The sequence below is a fragment of the Aquila chrysaetos genome, chromosome 4 (assembly GCF_900496995.4).
Source record: "Aquila chrysaetos chrysaetos chromosome 4, bAquChr1.4, whole genome shotgun sequence".
Taxonomy (NCBI): Eukaryota; Metazoa; Chordata; class Aves; order Accipitriformes; family Accipitridae; genus Aquila; species Aquila chrysaetos.
Window position 1 is genome coordinate 62,044,498 of NC_044007.1, and position 19,238 is coordinate 62,063,735.

The 19,238-nt window shown below is 37.3% G+C and overlaps 1 protein-coding gene across 2 annotated transcripts in view; it reads left to right on the forward strand.

The window, feature by feature from the left end:
* The window catches only part of DOK6 (docking protein 6), a 266,549-nt gene that overhangs the window by 179,586 nt on the left and 67,725 nt on the right, over nucleotides 1–19,238 (forward strand). Inside the window, exons 6-7 of one of the 2 annotated variants that reach the window (XM_030011403.1) lie at nucleotides 12,298–12,436; nucleotides 16,417–16,818. In XM_030011403.1, the coding sequence (XP_029867263.1) occupies nucleotides 12,298–12,436; nucleotides 16,417–16,488 (211 nt within the window). In that variant the 3' untranslated portion in view covers nucleotides 16,489–16,818. Of the gene's footprint in view, nucleotides 1–12,297; nucleotides 12,437–16,416; nucleotides 16,819–19,238 lie in introns of those variants that run through there. The other variant, XM_030011402.1, reaches the window with a different exon arrangement.

Consider the following 19,238-nt stretch of genomic DNA (forward strand, 5'->3'; position numbering starts at 1 on the left):
CTCTCAGCCTTAGAAGCACAGATGAAATGGAGGGCAGCCAAGAAAAAAGTGTTCAGTGCATGTGGAAGTAGTGTCAAATAGCTGATAAAAAGGACCATCAGAGAAATTACAGCAGAAATAGTAATACACAGAAATAGAAATGTATATTAGCATTTATCTTGAGACTAATATTCTGTCTATGATATGAAGGATACCTATAATACGAATGTTCCGGAGTGACAAAATGGGGAAATACTTCAAAAGACTTTTTAAAGGTTACCGAGGATAATCAAAATGGTTTTAGCGGCCTACATGAAATAGCTACAAACATGCCCAAGCTATTACGTGTAAATGTCCAGGGAAGGCATGGTCACCTTTTGCTGCATAAGAACCATGAATATCCATTATTTATTATTTTGCACATAAGGGATTTTTACCCTTTCTCTTCTGCCACCTATAGTGCTTCCTTTTTGGATAGCTATGTATAAATGTTTGATGTAGCCAGTAGGTATTGCATCTAGAGTTCATGGATTTTTTAAACCTGGCATACATAATCATGGACAGAAGGGATTGACACATTCCAATGTTCAGACCAGTTCCATGGCTGTTATAAATTTCTTATAGAAATATTACTAAGGCGCTGTAGAACAGCAGAAGCCTAAACTCTGAAATATTGAACTCAACGAGTAAGCTCCAGTGTAAAAGTAGCTTGTTAGTGTTTTTTCACAGCAAAGGATGATGCTTTTTTCATTTTGCTTTCTAACAATGCCCCAAGTTCCCTGGGAAGAGTGCAGGCATGCTGTGCTTAAAAATTTTATGCATTAGAAAAGATGCGTTTCATACTTTTAGATTCTACTATCCCAAATTCATTTTGCAGTCTTTGTTTTTCCCCTCTTCTGGTGGACTTGTCAAGGTGCATTTCTTGTCAATTAGTAGCATCTCGTGCTATGCAGAAAACTGGTCTGAGGGAACATTTGCCCAGAATAGATGGTGGCACACACACACAGTGGCCACAGTTCTTGCCATTCTTACTTCAACCTTTTTGTTTTAAGCAAAATCCTCACTAAAGATAGCATAAAACGTGTCTTTATCCAGTAAATGTGTCTTTCTCCAGTACAGCATCAGTAGTTTCACACAGGACTCATAGTAGATATTCAACTAAGAGAACCTAATCAGCATAACTGATTGCTGTTAATCAGAGGTGGAAATACACATTTATCAAAACATCAGAAAATGGCTAGCCATTGCATCCCATTAAGTTTTAGAAAGATGATACTACATGAGATAAGAGAGATGAGATATTATAAGAAAATACGTGGGGAGCCCAAGTATGTAACTATAAACTGTAAATACTGCTTTCTGCTTATTTTTCATCCTTTTGTATGCTTTTCCTGTCCTTTTTCTGCATGATTTTATATATGTGATTCTTTGTGATGGTTTTCTTTTGCAGGACTCTCTTTTTTTTGTTTCTTTGTTTTTACACTTCTTTTATCACTTGTACCTTTTCCTACCCACTTACTTGTATAGTTGAAAGGAGTGACTTTTTATACATAACAAAATTTTACAAAAAATATTTTGAGGATTCTCAAGACCTTCTCAAGCTGCTACTTACCTGAACACAAACTACAACTGATTTCAGCTATCAGGCTAATGAGAAAACCTTACAGAGAGTTTTTCCCACTGCTGGAAGCACTAACACAAGGATATCATATCCACAATCAAAGTTGGAGTCAGAGATGCCAGGTGAATGCAGTGCGAGTTCTTTGATCCATAACAGAATTGCTGCTGTTTGCAATTGAGATAACAGGGAAGATCTGTCCACTTCTGCCTGGCTTATGTCAAAGAGGAAAAGTTAAAGCAGGTGGGAGGGAAGTCATGTTTCCTCTCTAAATTAAATACCACATGTAGAAAATCAGTGGAAGTTCAGTGAATGTTTTATACTTGTGGTGGGGGCTGTACATTTTCTGTAATTATTTTTTGATGTTATGTTATTATCGCACATCCAGTTTACCACCAAAGGCATTATTTGACTGCTTGTGTCTGTATACATGTCTAGTTAAAGTTTAGACCAGAAACGTGGCCTTCAGCTAAGATCTTCGGTTCTTACTGTCAGCAACTGAGAAATGGAGTTTTTTTTTTGCCTTGTCTCATCCTTGGTGCTTTTGCCTGTCCCAGGCGTTGCTGCTGTGGCAGGCTGCTCCCAAACTGGAGTTGACAACCTGCCAGTTTTCAGATTAGTGTTGATGAGTCCTTGGATATCATTAGCATATGTTAATTACTCATTAGTGTATGTACATAGCATGGTGAGTGTCTCCGGACAACCCTGTGTGCCCATAATATTTGCATATGACTTTCTGAAAATTCCTCTGTGGCCACAATGGTCAAAGCAGTAGCTCTCGTACCTTGAAGATGGGAAGAGTGACATTGAAGGAAGACAGCAGTGCTTAAATCCCCATCATGATAAAATCATGGTGTACTGAAAGTTTCAGAGAGTGTCTGACCATAAATGCTTTCAGTGGCCAAAACCATTCTTGATGGTTTATTGAAAAGGGGAGGGGACGGGGGGGACACTTGAAATGCCTTATTTTGAATTAGTCAGAAAACTCAACATAGAGTGCTCAGCGTGTTCCCTTATGCAGCTTTCATTTTCCATAAACTGGGAAAACTGATGTTTTGAATACACATTATAATTAAGTGACTAATTTGCCTTTTTTTTCCTGGTTCTGTGGTTCTAAACCTGGCTCTGTATTAGTTCCTTATTAATTTTTACTTCTATTGTCTTGATATTATTCATCCATCAAAAATGTTAATTGTATTAGTTCATTCCTGTTCAGCCCTCCAGAAATTTTCCCTCCTCTCCTTAAGTGGATATACTTTGATCAAAATGCAGGAAATACCTGTTTCCTATGCTTGCTGTCAAAATAGAAAGGATAGCAATGACACAAACAGTGTATCTGTCGGCATCGTGGTAGGTGCAATGTGTTTTCAATAGCATTCAATACATAGATGAGACGTTAATGAGGCAATATAGGACAAATACTCTTGTCGATTATGTCAAATGTGGTCCTATGTTAAATTCTTAATATCATATTTGTTGGTATGTGCAGATGCAAAACTGGTTTTTATTAGGTCTTTTTAGTTTAACTTCTAGGTTGAGCATGATCAATTATTCCAAATATTGTTGGCACCTCTACAGTCGTGTCCAGTGTCATAGCTTCTAAGCGCCCCAAGTTCCTCAAAGATGAAGTAAAATGAACAAATATACCTATGCAAATTCATTCCTTGGCTGTTACTATGCTGGCATCTGTTAACTGGCAGATGCCTCCTTCTTACAAAACTCGTATTACTTCCTGAGAGAGGATCGAGTAAGTTCAGAATTGTGTCACATTGTGTTTGGAATTAATTCAGACTCTAGCAAGTATCATCTGAGAGGATTTCCATCCTCAACACGCTGGGCAAGGAGTAGTCCCGAACATAACAGGGACTTTAGGGCTCCAAAAGGGAAAAAAAAGAAGAAAATAAAGATCCTGGGCCACTAAGTTTCATTGTTTCTGTTGTAGCAAGTAGTGATGCACTGCCACAGGGCTCCTGTATTATTACGCTGTCATTTATTTTAACCAGTAATGGCCTTATTTGGGTTTTATATCTAACATTTTTGTATTTGTCAAAGTTAACAGTATTCACATAGATTAATGCTGCTTCACCTGTGTTCTGCTACTAAAGACACTGGGAGGAACTGAGTAATATTGTTATGGGATGTGTTTGTCTATGTTGGGGAATAATAGCTCTTAACAAGGTGGCAGAGGTCCTGTAGCAAATATCTATATTTGAATATGATCCCAGCTTCCAGGACTTGGAACTTATATCCCTCCCATTCAAAAGTGAGATGAAAAACAATAGGCAAGCCATGATGAGTGAAAAGGTTTAATCAAAATAATGTAGCAGTTTGTAGTCTTTGCAATCCCTTCATTTTCCTCAGACCAATGTTTTTCATTGGTCGGTCTGTTGTACAGCCAACCGTAAGTGCTGCTTCTGTGCTAAAATGATAATAATAATATATGAGTTCTTGGTTTATCTTTCACAGAGCTGGTACTAATAGATACTCATCCAAGACACTGTTAAATAGTATTTCAGCATTATCAACAAGACCTGAGCTTTACAAACTAGCAGAACTAATTATCTAACAACATTTCCATGTTTGTTCTATTACTTAAACTGTCAAAAATGTAAATGTCTTGTGTATTTAAGAGCATGTCAACAATTGGTTTTATTATCCTCTCTTTGTTTTTAATAAACGGGGGGGGGGGGGGGGGGGGCGCTAAAGAAAATGTTAAGGGGTCAGAAGTCTCCATAGAGTAGGTTGGTTTGCATATACATATGCATTAATTACCTACGCTGATTTCTTAAATAATATGAACTGAATACTGACACAAGAGGGTAATTTGCATGTGCAACCTAGCATCCTTACTTAGAGGTGATAAAGCACAAACAGCACAGCTCAATCTTCCCCATCAAAATGTCTAGGTCATGTTTTATGAAACTACTGTATAAGTAGGAAGAGACAAAAACTGTAGTTATAGTCATAGTGAAGTATTTGGGATTCAACTTCTTAGACTCCAGAATATCTCTTCTCTTATTGGCTGTAGCGTAGTTTCTAGGGTCTACGAAATAGAAAACAGAGCCTCTGCACAGCATGTTTACCATTATGTATGGATATATTTCATAATTACATGTCAATCTCCACATTCTACCTTTTATGCCTGACTTTATTGAAGTCAGCTTTTTCTGCTTTTTATACTGTAACTAGCATTAAGAATGATTTACTGTTTTTAACTCTTCACTATTAGTTACATTTATTCTATCAAAGTAATTAATATAAATTAGAACATTTAATGAGAATGGATGGGACATCTTGGTAGCAGCCAAATAAAAGTGGTCTGAAACAAGTCCCAGACAGAATCTTCCGTCTTATCAAAACTGAACCTCGGGGAAAAAAACTAAAATACATTTTTTCTGCTGTGTCTTATGATGGACAGGGACAAACCCTGTGGAAATAAATTAGAAAAATACAGTGCTAGTGGACAATCATTGATATAGTCCAGAGAAGGACACAGCCTGCTTTCTGCACTTCCATTAAGCAAAAAGTGGAAAGCATCTGACATGCAGGAATGGGTTAGTGTCCCCGATATGCTCCACTAGTCTAAATGTGCTATCACAGAGGGCAGCACAGAGACAGCGACTGTAGAGGCAGCACAGGCAATGAGAAGAAAAAATATCCCAAGAGGCATAATTACCACTAGTGTAGTATACAGAAATCTCTCCCATCTGACAAAACAAATAAAAACATGCTTTCATGAGAAAATTTTTGTTTATGTTATATTATACCACTTAAATGGTCATTTGGTTTAGGCAGAAAAAGAAATAGTCTTGTCATGAAAAAACACTGTTCACACAAAAAGTCTCCCTTTTACAGGGAAGATTTGTAGGGTAACGCATCTCTGTTCAGAAAGACTAGCAGTGTATTCATCAGACTCGCACATGAGATTTTTGCTACCATGACTGCATATAATGTCTTAAAAAGATGTGCAACTTGGAAAGTATTAAGGTCCTCTAGGAAATACTGGAGAAGGACTGCTGGACTCCTCTGAGCAATGGAATCCCAGCTACCTGGGAAGAAATCATCGTCACTCATTTCCACTCCATCTCTGAACATTTTCCTTCTCAGAATTGCAAAATGTTGCCGTAAATGGTCTTAGTAGGAAACCTGCTTTGATAGCATGAGGGATCCTTTAGTTCTTTTAGTTGAAAACGCTGAGGATGACTCAAGCAATACAAGAGCTGATCTTGAACACATCTTCAGGGCTAAGCTCCATGATCAAGTTACTGAGCCATATGAGAGGTGTGGTGATACTCCATGTTCCTTGTATTAACTCAGGCCAAATTCAAGGCGATTCCACATGAAAGCAAGCTAATTTAAGATTAAACATTGCTATCTATATCTCATGAGCCTGTGCAAGAACAGTGGAAAGTTACCTACCCCAGCTGAAGTGCAATAACATGACAATAAATGTTATGGAGGAATGCCTATAGCCAGCAATCAGTAGATACCATGCATAATTACTTTTCTGTGGTGTATATTCTTGCCTGTAAATAACCATCATTAAGAGGGGGCAGGCAGATGCCTCATATATCAGATAATTTTTATTATTTGCTTCTCAGATCATAAAATTGCCAGGATACCTATTTGACACTCCAGATAAAACTCTGAAATGCTGATGGCAAAGCATGGCAATCTAACTCATTATTCACATAGGGAATGAGTAACAGGCCACACTCAGAATCTGTGCCTGCTTGTTCTGGATGTCTTAATTTCCCTTTTACAGATTTTTCACAGGGCATTTTCCCTGCTTTCACCGACCTTGTCTCAACTTTAGGTCTTTCTAATGATGTCTGCTGTTGAAGTTCTATACCTGAATTAATTACACTTTGTGCATATTTCCCATTAATTGTCTTCTCTCTGCTTCACCCATAGACCTTTCCTAGGTCCCATATTTATCCTATTTCTGTAGTTATCTTTTTTCTTATTGATTCCCCCACCAAATGTATCCCCTTTTTGCCTGCTTTATTGTAAGTTAGGGTTTTTATCAACATTTTCTTATTTCTTCCTCTGTTCTTCTATCCTTTCAACGTAGAAGTTGACTTAGAATTTTATAAAAACACACATAGTTTATTTTTCAGCTGTTTTGGTAAGTAACCCTAGGTATAAAAGGACCTTTTTATCTAAATACGCCCCTGCCACAAAGAGTTTATTTGCTTTCCTTGCCTTTTTTTTATTTTCTCAGAAAAGAACAACTTTGGGAGGAAGCAAGCTAGCGTGTGTTGAAGGCTGGAATGAGCAAAGAATCTGGACCCTCAGGGGAGCTTTGCATTCATTTTATAGTGAGGTCTACTGGTTAGCTAGCCTGTCTTTAGTGTATGCTGTGCGTAACGTCCTTGCACACAAAGAACAAACAGCATTTCTGTCAAAATGGCTTAGCTCAAGTTGAGATAACAACAAACAAGGAAGGAACAAAAGTTAGATATCCACAAGAGAGATAGTGTTTGTGTGTCTCCACTGATAATCTAATTAAATTGGAGGCAAAATGGCTAGTTTTTAGAAAATCAAAGCTGTAGTAACACAAGAAATAAGTGTCTCAGTTCAGAGTTAAATACTGCATACCAATTAGTTTTGTCCTGACACAATTAGTTTTGTCCTGACAGCCACAGCTTCAAGGCTTTAAAGAAAGGCTATCTTTTATTTACTACTCGTCTTGTGACAGTAACAGGCCTGGTCCCATATGTGGCATCTGACCACCTTCTTCAGCATACAGGGAATAAGCACTAGCTATCTTCATTTCTGGGCCTTGAAGTGTCAGAGTAAACAGCTTCCCTGTTTAAAGGAAATCAATTTCCACCCATCAGGTGCAGACTATGCAACAGCAATTACATCCAGTTTGGTAACTGGTAACTTTTAGCACACCGTTTACTGGACAATACCTATTCATGATCTGTTCTCATTTAAAAATTTGAAGTCCATTTTTACTTAAAGAACTACAAATGCTAAACTAGGGCAGTAGTTATTTATTATTTATTAGTTATTAATAGCTATAGTTATTAACAGTAATTAGTTATTAATAGTAAATATTTTTATGATTTTTTTCAGTACCTATTTGAGGAGGTTTACCTTTTTTTTCATTATTTGTATGTAGTTTTAGGTACTTTCAAGTATATAAATCAGTCATTATTTCTTTACTGCTAAATTATTTGTGGGTAAAAAGAAATCATTCAAATCCATTAAAAAATTAGATTTAGATATATGAAGAACTAAAAATTTTCTAGTCACAATTGTCATTTATCTTTCATTTTAAAACAAGGACTTACAGCAAATAGTTTCTGAGCATCTCAGTTTTGAGACAGCCTTCATTATTGTGAAAACACATTTTAGCTTTAACTGAAATAGTGAAATGCTGAGATGTCAAATTCTTGTCCTCTCATGCAGCTGTTGAATAATGCACCGTTAAACTTTTAAAATATCTCAACCATGACATGAGAGCATAAACCTCAATTTGGGAAAAAGTACCATTTGTAAATGGTGGTCAAGTCAAGTCAACAAAGTTTCCTTTTTGAAGTGAATTCTACAAGGTCAATATATAATATTGATTCTGCTCTAAAAGACTGAAGTTACTGTAGTGAGCAAAGGCAGTTGGAAACCATTGTGTGAATTTGGGAAATGTTGAAAAAATCTGCCAATGCTGGTGGGAAAATCTCTTTGGCTTCAACAGAAGCCCTACCTTTGAGTAAAAGCAAGAACTTTCACTGTTGATCTCTGAATCCCGTTTGTTCTGGGCCACAAGCTTAGCTCTCACTTTCTTTCTCTCTATTCCTTCCCTTGGCTCTTGAGACAGATCTGCTAACAATGATGGTTGTGAAAAGCTGTGGCAGTATTTTAAGAAGTGAAAAATTTACGATGATTTGCAACACTGTTTATCTACTGGTTTCATTATCTGCCCAGTTACATCATTCTGTAACAATACAGAAAAAAATGCACTTTCCTATTTCAGTCAAAGCACTTCATAAATTTTAATGCATTGAATCCTTAAATATCCTAAAGCATAGGTTAATGACATCCCTGTTTTAAAGTTGGAAAACACGGAAATAGACAAGCTAACATCAGCATTTTTCAAGCATCCGCAGACTGTTAAGTCTCTCATCAAAAAATTAAAGTATACAAAATCAGTGACTTTTTTTGACAGTGAAGGTCATACTGGGTTGCAGTGCATAACTGTGGCAGTATCAGGAAAAGAAGAGGCGCACACCTTTGTCCTAAAATCATTCTAGGACATATGAAAGTTACGAAGATGTTATTAAATTGGCAACTGAAAAACCATGTGTGCTTTGAACATAGACAAATGTGAATTTACTCACAGTTATTTCGTTTTCACTCGTAATAAAGCAACATATTAGCAAGGCTAAACCTGAAACTGTAGCCTTAAATGGACAGTTATCTGGCACCTAGAAGAGGCTGTAGAGAAAATAGTTTCTTTGTTCTGCTGACTGTGTTTTGACTGTAAATAGAAGAAATCAAGAAGTGTGCTTCACCTCAGGGGCTTGTCCATTCCTGTTGGGCAGATAAGTAAAGATCCTCTGGTTTTGGGGCAAAACTCTTAAGCTTAGGAGAGCACACTTAGCCATTTCCCTGTCCCCATCTCCATCATGCTTAGGAGTGCTTCTATTTTAGTTTGTGTTTCCTTGTTCTAGAAAGACTGAAACTAACGCTAAAACGTGCTGCTGATCTTGGTGTCGTAACTAGAATAGAATAGAACAGAAAATAGAGAAGACTAGACTAGGCTAGGCTAGACTAGACTAGAATAGAATAGAAGGTCTAAACACAGATTTTTCATCTGAGTAAAGCAATAACATCCTGAGGAGCTGAACAGGAAAGCTTCACTATAGCAAAGGGATTCATCTCCTTGGGGGACAGATTACTAACAACAAGTTTAGATGGTAGAAGGAAAGTTTTATACCAACAATTTTTGCTTTTACAGAGCTCAAACGTGCCAGGTACTGACTGCTTCATTCTTGGGGCATTTAAGTCCTGTGAAACTTCAAAGCGAGTTAGGGGAGTTCAGCACTTTAAGAAATGATGCCCATAATTCTCCTCCACCTCCAGTTTTGAGCGGCTGTGTGCATGTCATCCGTCGTTAGCCAGGGAAACCCACGATCTGGACACGGGGAGGCTGCCATCAATGGCTCTCCGAGGTTGGCGTGACATGTCCGCCACAGTCGCCTGTTGCGGCTGGGAAGCAGGACCCCACGGCGCTGTCGTGTGCGGTGGGAGAGGTGCCCGGGCGGTGCCGCAGCCCGCACCGCTGCCTCCACCCGGGGCTCACGCGGGCGGTGCAGACCCTCGGCTGATGGGCAGTGGTGGTGGTTCGGTTTTGCTCTGTCAAAACAAGCGGCTTAACTCCTGAATCTTAATCACACCCCGTTGCCTGCTTCTTTGTTTTTATCCCTGTAGGATTCTTCATCCTCTGAAACCAACAAAAATATCATATTTTACTTCAGTTTCTGAAACCTCGTCATTTTTTCCAGACTTTCCATTTCACGCCACTTGAATTTTATTAAGATCTCTTAACACCAAAGCAGAGTAGCAGCTATATGATGCCCTGAGGGAGCTGAAAGGCTGTTGCCATAATGTCGCAAAACTCTGGAGACATTTTATTTCTACCAGAAGCTCTTTGGAGGATTGTGGCTAAGGATATAAAATTTCTTAAATGTTTACAGCAGGGATCTTGATCTCCATTGGAATTTCATACAAAAGCTTTTTTTTTTTTTTTTTTAATCTATTAGTTGGCACATCACATTAATACTGATGAAGCAATACCTGTCTACAAAATGGATTGCATTTTCTTTACATCTTGGGATGGCAAAGACTATTTTTATTCCAGAATTATGGATAATATCCATATGGATAATATTGTGAATCATCTATTCTTAAGACTATGACTTTCTTTTCAACACCTCAAATGATAATTACTAAGTATTTTCACCAGGTATTTTCCAGAAGCACCTCTATCTTATCTGTTTCTGCCTCCAATACTTTCTGTTCTTCCCAAACACAGCCGTGCATAAGTTCTTTATAGGAGGCTTATGAAAGCATGTCTCCTTCAGTGAACACGCAAATATTTTGTAAGTGTTAATAAGGTTTTATTTTCACTGGTCAGCCTTGAAGTCAAAAGCAACTGCTGAACTCTCAGTAGTCTCTTATATAGCACAATAGTCCTGTTCAGATGAGTTTGAAATAAAATTGTGTAGGAAGCTGTATTCTAATTTGATAAAAGATAAGTCTCATAAAAAAAAAATTCCATTTTCAAAAAGATGTAATATAATAGTGTGTGTGTGCATGCATGTAATATAGCAGGAGACATATTTAAATGATTATTTAATTAAAACAATATAGATCTATATGTTCATTTGATGGGGAAATATTTTGTAAAATTTTAAGGTGTGAATAATCATACAGAATGAGATGCAAACTAAAGATATTTATATTTAAAAAGCTGTTAGAATGTTAGACTATTCGGGACACATTTTTCTAAAATGCTTTGTAATTCTGTATACCTCAGGCTTTCTGGGGCCTGCTGAAGGTGCTGGGATATTAAAAAAATTAGATGTCCTTAAAAATAATGTAAACAACCAAAACGTTAAAGGAATCTGGTATTTTAAGACAAATCAAAATCTTTCTATTGTTGAAGGAACTTATGCATAAATGACTCAAGTCAACAATATTCTATCATCACAGATGAGTGAAAATCTTTACAGAAAGTATCAGACCAAATAAAAAGGATTTTTTAATTCCATTTCTAAAATTGCAAGAAGTCTATAAAAATACAGAATTGAGACACTGATAATATAATGGAACTACTACTATAAATATGTTGAATTGCACCACTGTTTAACACCATATATATCCTCAAAGTAAGGGTCACTCAATAAATGTAACATTGTTGTCTGCTCCCATTTTCTGTATTTCCCAGCCCTCTTTGTCATTGCATTTACCATGTACCACTCTTTTTCCTCAGAACAATGCGACAGCGATATCACAGATAAGGGTAACAGCAGTTGGTCTCTCAAAAGAAGAAATAAATTTTATTTCTGGTGGCTTTTTTCATTATTTAATCTTCTTATACTACATAAATACTGTTCCTATTGTCAAATAGACTGAATGGCTTTTGTAATTATCAAGATAGCTTTAGACACTGCCTCACATCAAGTACTAACAGACAGTTATAATTTAACCCTCTTAATGCTGTCTTTCAGTACTGCTTCTTTGTAGTGATTAACCATAATAGCATTTTTAATTGGTCAATGTTCTCTTAAAATGTCAACTTTTCAAAGTCATGATGTGCTATGTACTTCTGGCATCAATTGGTTAAGAGAATTATATTTAGCTCCCACTTACCAGTGCAGACATTTGAAACAATGCTGGAAATAGCTGACTGTATTACCTCAAGTTTTTATTCTATGATAAAACTTCTTTTTTCACTATCCAGATGATGACTAAAACTGAATTTAAAGGTTATGTTCATGAAGTTCTGCACATCTCTTGGAATATGTCTCTCTTCAATGATAAAAATAGCTGCAGATGTTTGGAATTCCAGAGTTTAACTGCAAAAGTCGGCATTTTCTACTGCAAGGTGTGCACTTTTTATAATAGTTAGATAAAAATTACACAGTACTCATCTTTTTTCCTTCCATTCTTCTTAAATCTAACTGCAGGATGTGTGACACAGGAGAAGGGCTGTTCACCTTTCAGACACGAGAAGGAGAAATGATATATCAGAAAGTCCATTCTGCAACACTGGCAATAGCAGAGCAACATGAAAGATTAATGATGGAGATGGAGCAGAAGGCAAGGGTAAGTTCCTTTCACCAAAATCTTTAACCTTATAAAAATTGATAATGAACAAAAGAAGTACGGAGTAATGCCAGTCCATGGTTCAGCTGCAATGATGGTATTAGCTGTGTGGCTAAGGCAAATGGACTTTTGGATTTATGTATTTTCATGGTCAGGGATTTTCAGCATGTGCTATACAAAGATCTGTTGTTGGTGTCTTTTTCAAACAGTGGGTACCATTAAACGCAAAATCCATGGTTACCTTCTTGAAAAGTTCAAAAAGAGCTATTTTTTAATTTAAAGCTCAGAATTTCCAGTTTGCATAAGTTATCTTTAAGCGACAACTGGAGTTTTTTTCAGACAGAAAGGGAAAAAAAGTGTTCCCTGTATACTTAGAAGTAGAGGTGCTCTTAAATGATCATTCTGGAAAGCTAACTTTCAGCTGTGGTTTGAAGCTACCTTTATGTCCACCAGAGAAGAAAGATATAGGGAGGCCAGGGAACCTGGTCTGCACGCTTTTCTTCTCAGGTGACCACAATTCTCCACGTACCTTCGTCCCTAGAAAGAGACTTGAGGGTAATTGCACCATTTCCAGTGACTCCCTCATCCTTCCTTCCTTCACCCACCATGTACGTGCCCACAGTCATGCAAGCGTGACTTACCGTGATCCTCTCCCCCCACACTCCATCACTGTCAAAATATCTTGCTCACACTCCTAAGAGAAGGGCTCTTGCAAAGGGCAACTTAAGACCCCAGTCTTCAACTCCTTCTCCTAATTACTCCTCAGATAAGTCTTTCTTCCTTTATTTACTGAAAAAGAAACTTGAAAAAGACTTAGATTTCCATGTCAAAAGTCTGCTATGTTGAATGCTTCCCTCAGACTCTGGATGTCTCTAAGATCTGAGATGGGAAGCCATAAAAAGTGACTTTCTTGGTGGTTTATCGTGAAAGGTAGATGAGCTTTTCGATAAAACTAGACAAAGTAGGAGCATTTGCATAATAGTTGAGATGCACGAACTTCAGACAGAAAAAAGCAGGAAGAGGAGAGTTCACAATCAAGATTAGAATAAGATTAGGGACACAGGAGCGACTGCTGAAAAGTCCAAGACAAGATGATAGAGTAAATGGAAGAGCATCTGAAGTAGTAGAAGTGCTGGCAAAAAACCCTACATTCTGGTGAGCAGAAAGTGATTGAATAATAGTCCAAAACCAGGAAAAAGCATCGTTATAAATATGTTTGCTCTTAAATTGTCTACACCAGTAAGAGAAATAAGAGCATTTTCATGCTGCCGTAATAAGAGCTTAGACCAGGATCATACAGGATTTTCCTTTTGTGGAACCACCACTTTCAGGTCTTCCACCTGAAAGTGAGTAGCAGCTTTGCTGCTTAGCAAAGCCGTTTCCATTCTGCCATCAGATGACTTCCTTGAAACCTTGTTTATGAAGGCTGTGGCCATATTGTACGTAATACCAAACTGAGAGAAGGCCGAGAAATAGAAATGACTCATCAGCCAAGCAGTGCATGATGTACTTGGCTCCTGGATGAGGCTACGCTGTGATCTGCAGAGGCAGGTCGGTAGAGACTTGCTGTAGGCTGCCGTAGGCTGCTGAGAAGCTGTGGGCTGTGTAAAAGAGGCTGAAAAGTCTGTTGATTTTATACTTCAACTAGTAAGCTAATGTTGGTTTGATTTTGGAAGCTCGGCTGCTCCTGACTGATGGGGTGCTGAACATTTAAGGGGTCATCTGTGTCACCTACAGCATTTGAGTTGCATTCGTATTAGAAACAAAATCTGAAGGTATTAAGTAGACTAACTATATATTATTTTCCTTTTATCAAGTATAATTGCTTCTCCGATATCTAAATCCCAGTTTCACCAAATGCCTATGTATATTTTTCACATAAGATCTGAAACTGAAATACAAGCAAGAGTATATATTTAAATAGGGGATGTAGAGGCCATAAATGTCTTTTAGGTCTTCACAAAGCTTGACCTTTGATCCTCTGTATCTATAGCTCTATATTTGGGGTTTTTTTCTCTTTTCTGACCCTTTCTGTAATGAACAGCTCATGTTTAATATTACAGAATTAAATCTCCCTTCTTTTGTAAAGGTGAAAATGAAAGAAATTTTTAAAAGTGAAGGAAGCTTAATGGTATATCCATTATTATACAAATCAGGAAAAGGGAAGAAACGTAACGGTAATTCCATCTTTACTTCTTCCTTCCAATCATTAGAAGGTATATATTGGAAAGGACTCTTGAATATTTGTGTGTTCTGTCCTACATGTTAACATATTTTAAGTATTTAATACACTGAAGTTTCATTTACATTTTTCCAGGTTAGAATAGGTTGTAATCCAATATTATAAAAAGTGAATACAGTTTATAAAGGAAATAAATGTGCATTTTTTACCAAAGCGACCTTGATGAAGTATATAGATTACGGTTAGTTCTCTTAATGAATATACAAAGTGCATCACCTTACTGATAAAAAAAAGCAAAAAGACACAAAACACACCAACAGAAAAAAAATTCTGGCAGAAGAGAAAAGGTAAAATTACTTACTGCTGCCAGAGACTTCTCAGATAAAGGTACTGCAGGCAGCCACAGGCCACATTACTCCATTTATGGAGGTCTCTGCACACAAAAATGCTGCTTTGGAATACTAAGCAATAAATTCATTTTTATGCTAAGAAATCTATTACTCAAGCCAAGTAATGTTCTGGATAACTGTGTTAATAAGAGAGAGACGTGAAAAGGAAACTTAGTCTTTGCATTACCTCCGAAAGGGCATGGACTGGAAGCAAAATTGCTCTGTGGCAGCTAATACAGTACCAAATCTGCCTCACTGTCATCACAGGCAGGGGAAGTTCAGTCAGTTTAAGTAGGCAGTCATGTGCACACTTTTGTCTTCTGCACATTTCCCTTTCAAATTATAACACTGGAGGAAGGACCTGAAATATGGGATCAATAGTCCCTGGCATAGGTGTGGTTTCGAGTTGATTATTGGTTTTACTGTGACGAAAGCAGACTGGATTTTGTTCAAATACTATGGCAAAGTGGACATTGATCTAATTTAGCTCAGGTGGTCTTCTCGATTGAGTTTGAAACGTTGAATTGGCAAAATGATAGTGTTTTATGCTCACTTTGTTTGGGACAGTAGCAAATTTGGGCCAATGCAAGTAATTAAATTGAAATTCTTTTCAGGAGAATTGTTATCTGTATATTCACTTTTTTCATTCTTTGCTTTTTTAATGGATCAGTGTAATACAGATGATAGTTTTTGTTTGCAGGTGGTTTTTTGAGGGGAAGGGGCAATATGGGAGTGTTTTGTTAGTGGTTTTACAGTATCAACCCAACAAATTAATTGAAAAGAACAATGCCTGGCTTTCTATTTACAAGATTTTATTTAGTGCTGTTGCATTATCAATATGAGTGTGTCATCAACTCTGGTTTTATCATCTGAATAGTCTGCATTCTTACATACCTCTTGTCTTGCGTTGTTTTACACGTACACAGCACCCCCCCCCCCGTTTTGTTTTTAAATGTAACATTTAGAAATCTGGTTGGACTGGCAGTCCTGGAATTAGCCCCCCCCCCAAAAAAGTGATAGCCTCCACAATAACATGTATCCCCACTAACTGTAGTCTAGTGTTGAGCATGGAAGTTGCATGTCTAACAGCCAGCTCTTCCATCCCTCCCTGTCCCCAGGCTGGGCTGCAAGCTCCCTCTACTTCCCTTCTGTTAGCTCGGGTGCTTATCTGACTCAGGGAGTCAATTCAGCTTGCTAATTTGGCAAAAAAAAATTAGCTAAAAGGAAGAGGGTTCTGCAGGGTTACTGAGCTGAATTGGTTTACAGAGGCACCAGTGAACAATCAGATCTTCCCAGTTATCCCATCCGGAGGAGAGAAGGAAAAAGAATAATTCACCCTTCGTAAATGCTGAGTATCCTCCTTCTTGCAATCAGTAGATTATGTTGGTTTTGGTGATCTTTTTTTAAAGGATCTCAGTGAAGATAATTTTCACACAGCAGCATATGAACACAGTTGTTCTCAGCAGCACTTCTCTATCTAACCTCTACACCAGGATGACAACGTGCTGACTGTCGCATGGCACTGGAATTTGAGACCTGATTTTCATCCATAATGCCAGCTTTGGTCTTTTGCCTCTCAGCCTCCACTGAAAACAGTCCTGATGTAACTTCTGCATCCGCTGTTGTTCGAGTGTATAAAATGGGGGGTTAAGAACTGTAGATTTCTCAGATTACGACTACAAATATAAGGGAGGCATGCTAAGGAAATAGTCGTACCTTTGTAACCTTATAAATCACTTCTTTCAAGAGCTGCCAATAAAAACCTATTCTGTAATCTCAAAAGAATAAAAATTTACAATGTGTAAAACTAATTCTAAATAAAAGAGCACTAAAGTTGATGTTAACCAGCTGAAGTTAATCAAACATCAGTAAGACAGAAGTATAAATGCATGAACAAATGATAATGGTGCAAGTTCCATAACATTATCATAGGAAATATTCTATGACACTTGTTTTGCTTTAGACAGAAGAGCTGTAAAAATAATGTCATTTTAGATTGTGATCCTTTTAACATTTACCAGAAGATAAACACCTTTATGAAACACTGCATCTGTATATTTCTCTTCCATTCTCATTATTTACAAGTCTTGTCTCTAATATTCAACTTAATGTGAATGAGTCATCATGATAGATTTCTGTCATTTAAAAAAGATAATATCAGTGAGTTTATATATTTTTTTAAAAAAAAAGTTATTAGGAGGGAAATAATGAATGTGCCAAAGACAAATATCAGGCAAGGGAACTGGGCTTAAGTTGAAGAGGAAGGTGGCTAAGAAATAAGCCTGTGAGTCATTTAATCTTGCTCTTTCTTATCTGGAACAGAATGAGGAGGGTAACAGTATTTCACAGGACTGGTCTGAGAATAAATATAAAGGACAGGGTTGTTAGGCATGGTATTAATAAGAATGTAAATAGAATAAAGAATATCAATGTAAATTGTCTTAGAATCAGAAAAGAAAAAAAACAAACTGAGGCTGGAGAAAATAACAGCATTAGTTTCATAGTGAACTTTTAATTTAGCTTTGCTCTGTAAACAAGTTTGTACTATGTATTTCTTCATGTCTTTTTAACTGGATCACAACCTAAACACATACTCATTGAAACTTCAGATGATCGAACATCATCAACAAACACATCAAACCTTCTAAATTTTCATTTTAAAATGATGGATTCAATTTGAAGTATCCGACCTTTGCCAGTGCATCTTCGGGGCTTTGTCTGGTTTATGGTTGTTATTTATGTCTTTGTGCAATGGTATAACTATTATTTTCAACTTGTGAAGTATGGGAAATTTAGAGAGACACTAGTGGAGGCTGCTGACCCAATGATTATGTGAAATATTTAGTTAAAATATATGTCTTTTGGGCTCGATTTCAGCACTGCAATTTACTTAATATGACAAAGCTCTTTTATGTTGTAATTCTGCCTAAGTGCATTTGGGTCCAGTCAATACCTGGAGGAGAAAATGGAGAAGAAAATTCCAGAGTTCATCAATAGATGATCCCCTGTCATGACACATTGGTCTCTTAGTACGTTTTCTTCTGTTTCCATGTATAAGCTCCAACTACTGAGGTTCTGAATACATGTGATCATTCATGTACTCATGCACTTTATATAAGCTAAAGTATAGCCTCAGGTCGGTTAGTCATGCAAATACTTGGCTCAATATTGCTCTGTATTTCCCATCTGAAACTACTGTATGGTATTGCTGTATAATGTTTGTTTAGAAACTTTATAACCCCGTGAAAAGGTGGCTGCTTTATTGCAATATATCGTTGGTGAATTGTTTACTTGGTTCGCACAGATGTTGTGAAGCTTATTTTCATTACTGGTTGTAGAGGTCTTTGAAAGTTACAGGTTTAAGCTGAAGTAGCCTTGCAGCGGTTTTGGCAGGAGAGAACTTCTAGAGAAGTAAAGCTTACCCTTCTTTGCGGTGGAAACAAATAATAGAAAATTGGGAGTGTTCCATTGCAAGATCTGCCTATCCATTGGCAAGCCATGACCAGCTGTAAATATTGCCAAGATTAACAACAAAAACAAGAACGCTGACTTCTTTTTTTTTTTCCCCTTAGTCAGAATCTGTGTACTTTTAGGTTTGAGTTTTGAAACCCAGTTCCCATAAGTATCAGTAATTTCTCATAGGGTTCTTTGTTCATTAAGCACATAATGACATTTTTCCTGACTCTGATTTTTCTGTGAGAATTTTTTTAAGAATTTTGACAGGCTCTTTGTTAGTTCTCGGGCTCAGAAAACTGTGTGTACTTGGATGAAGTAAGTCCTAGCGTTGGGTCGCAAGTCTCTTCCCAACATTCACCACTTCAGAAGAAAGTAGGAGGGTTGTGAAAATTCAGACTTGGCTTCAGCAGCAGTTAATGAGTCCTCCAACTGGAGCTGTTTTCTTTCTTGATCTTATCTGAAAGAAAAATATTTTCTTGAATGTAGACTTATTTCATTGGCATTTTTTCAAGGACTATTACTCATATCCAATAATAGACATTCAAATACTGCAGCAGCATTCAAATACTATGCAGCAGGTGCCGTTCACTTCCTAAAAGAAAATACTTCATCCTCCCATGAAATCTGAACTTCCACAGCCACTGCTTTCTCCTTTCTTACCAAGTCAACACCTTTTTTACCCGCCTCTCCCTCCGTCGGCGGCAGGAGTTCACTGTCTCCAACAGGGTACCTTGCAGGCAGTGAGAGGATGAGGTGTAAAGCCCTGCTTCTCCAG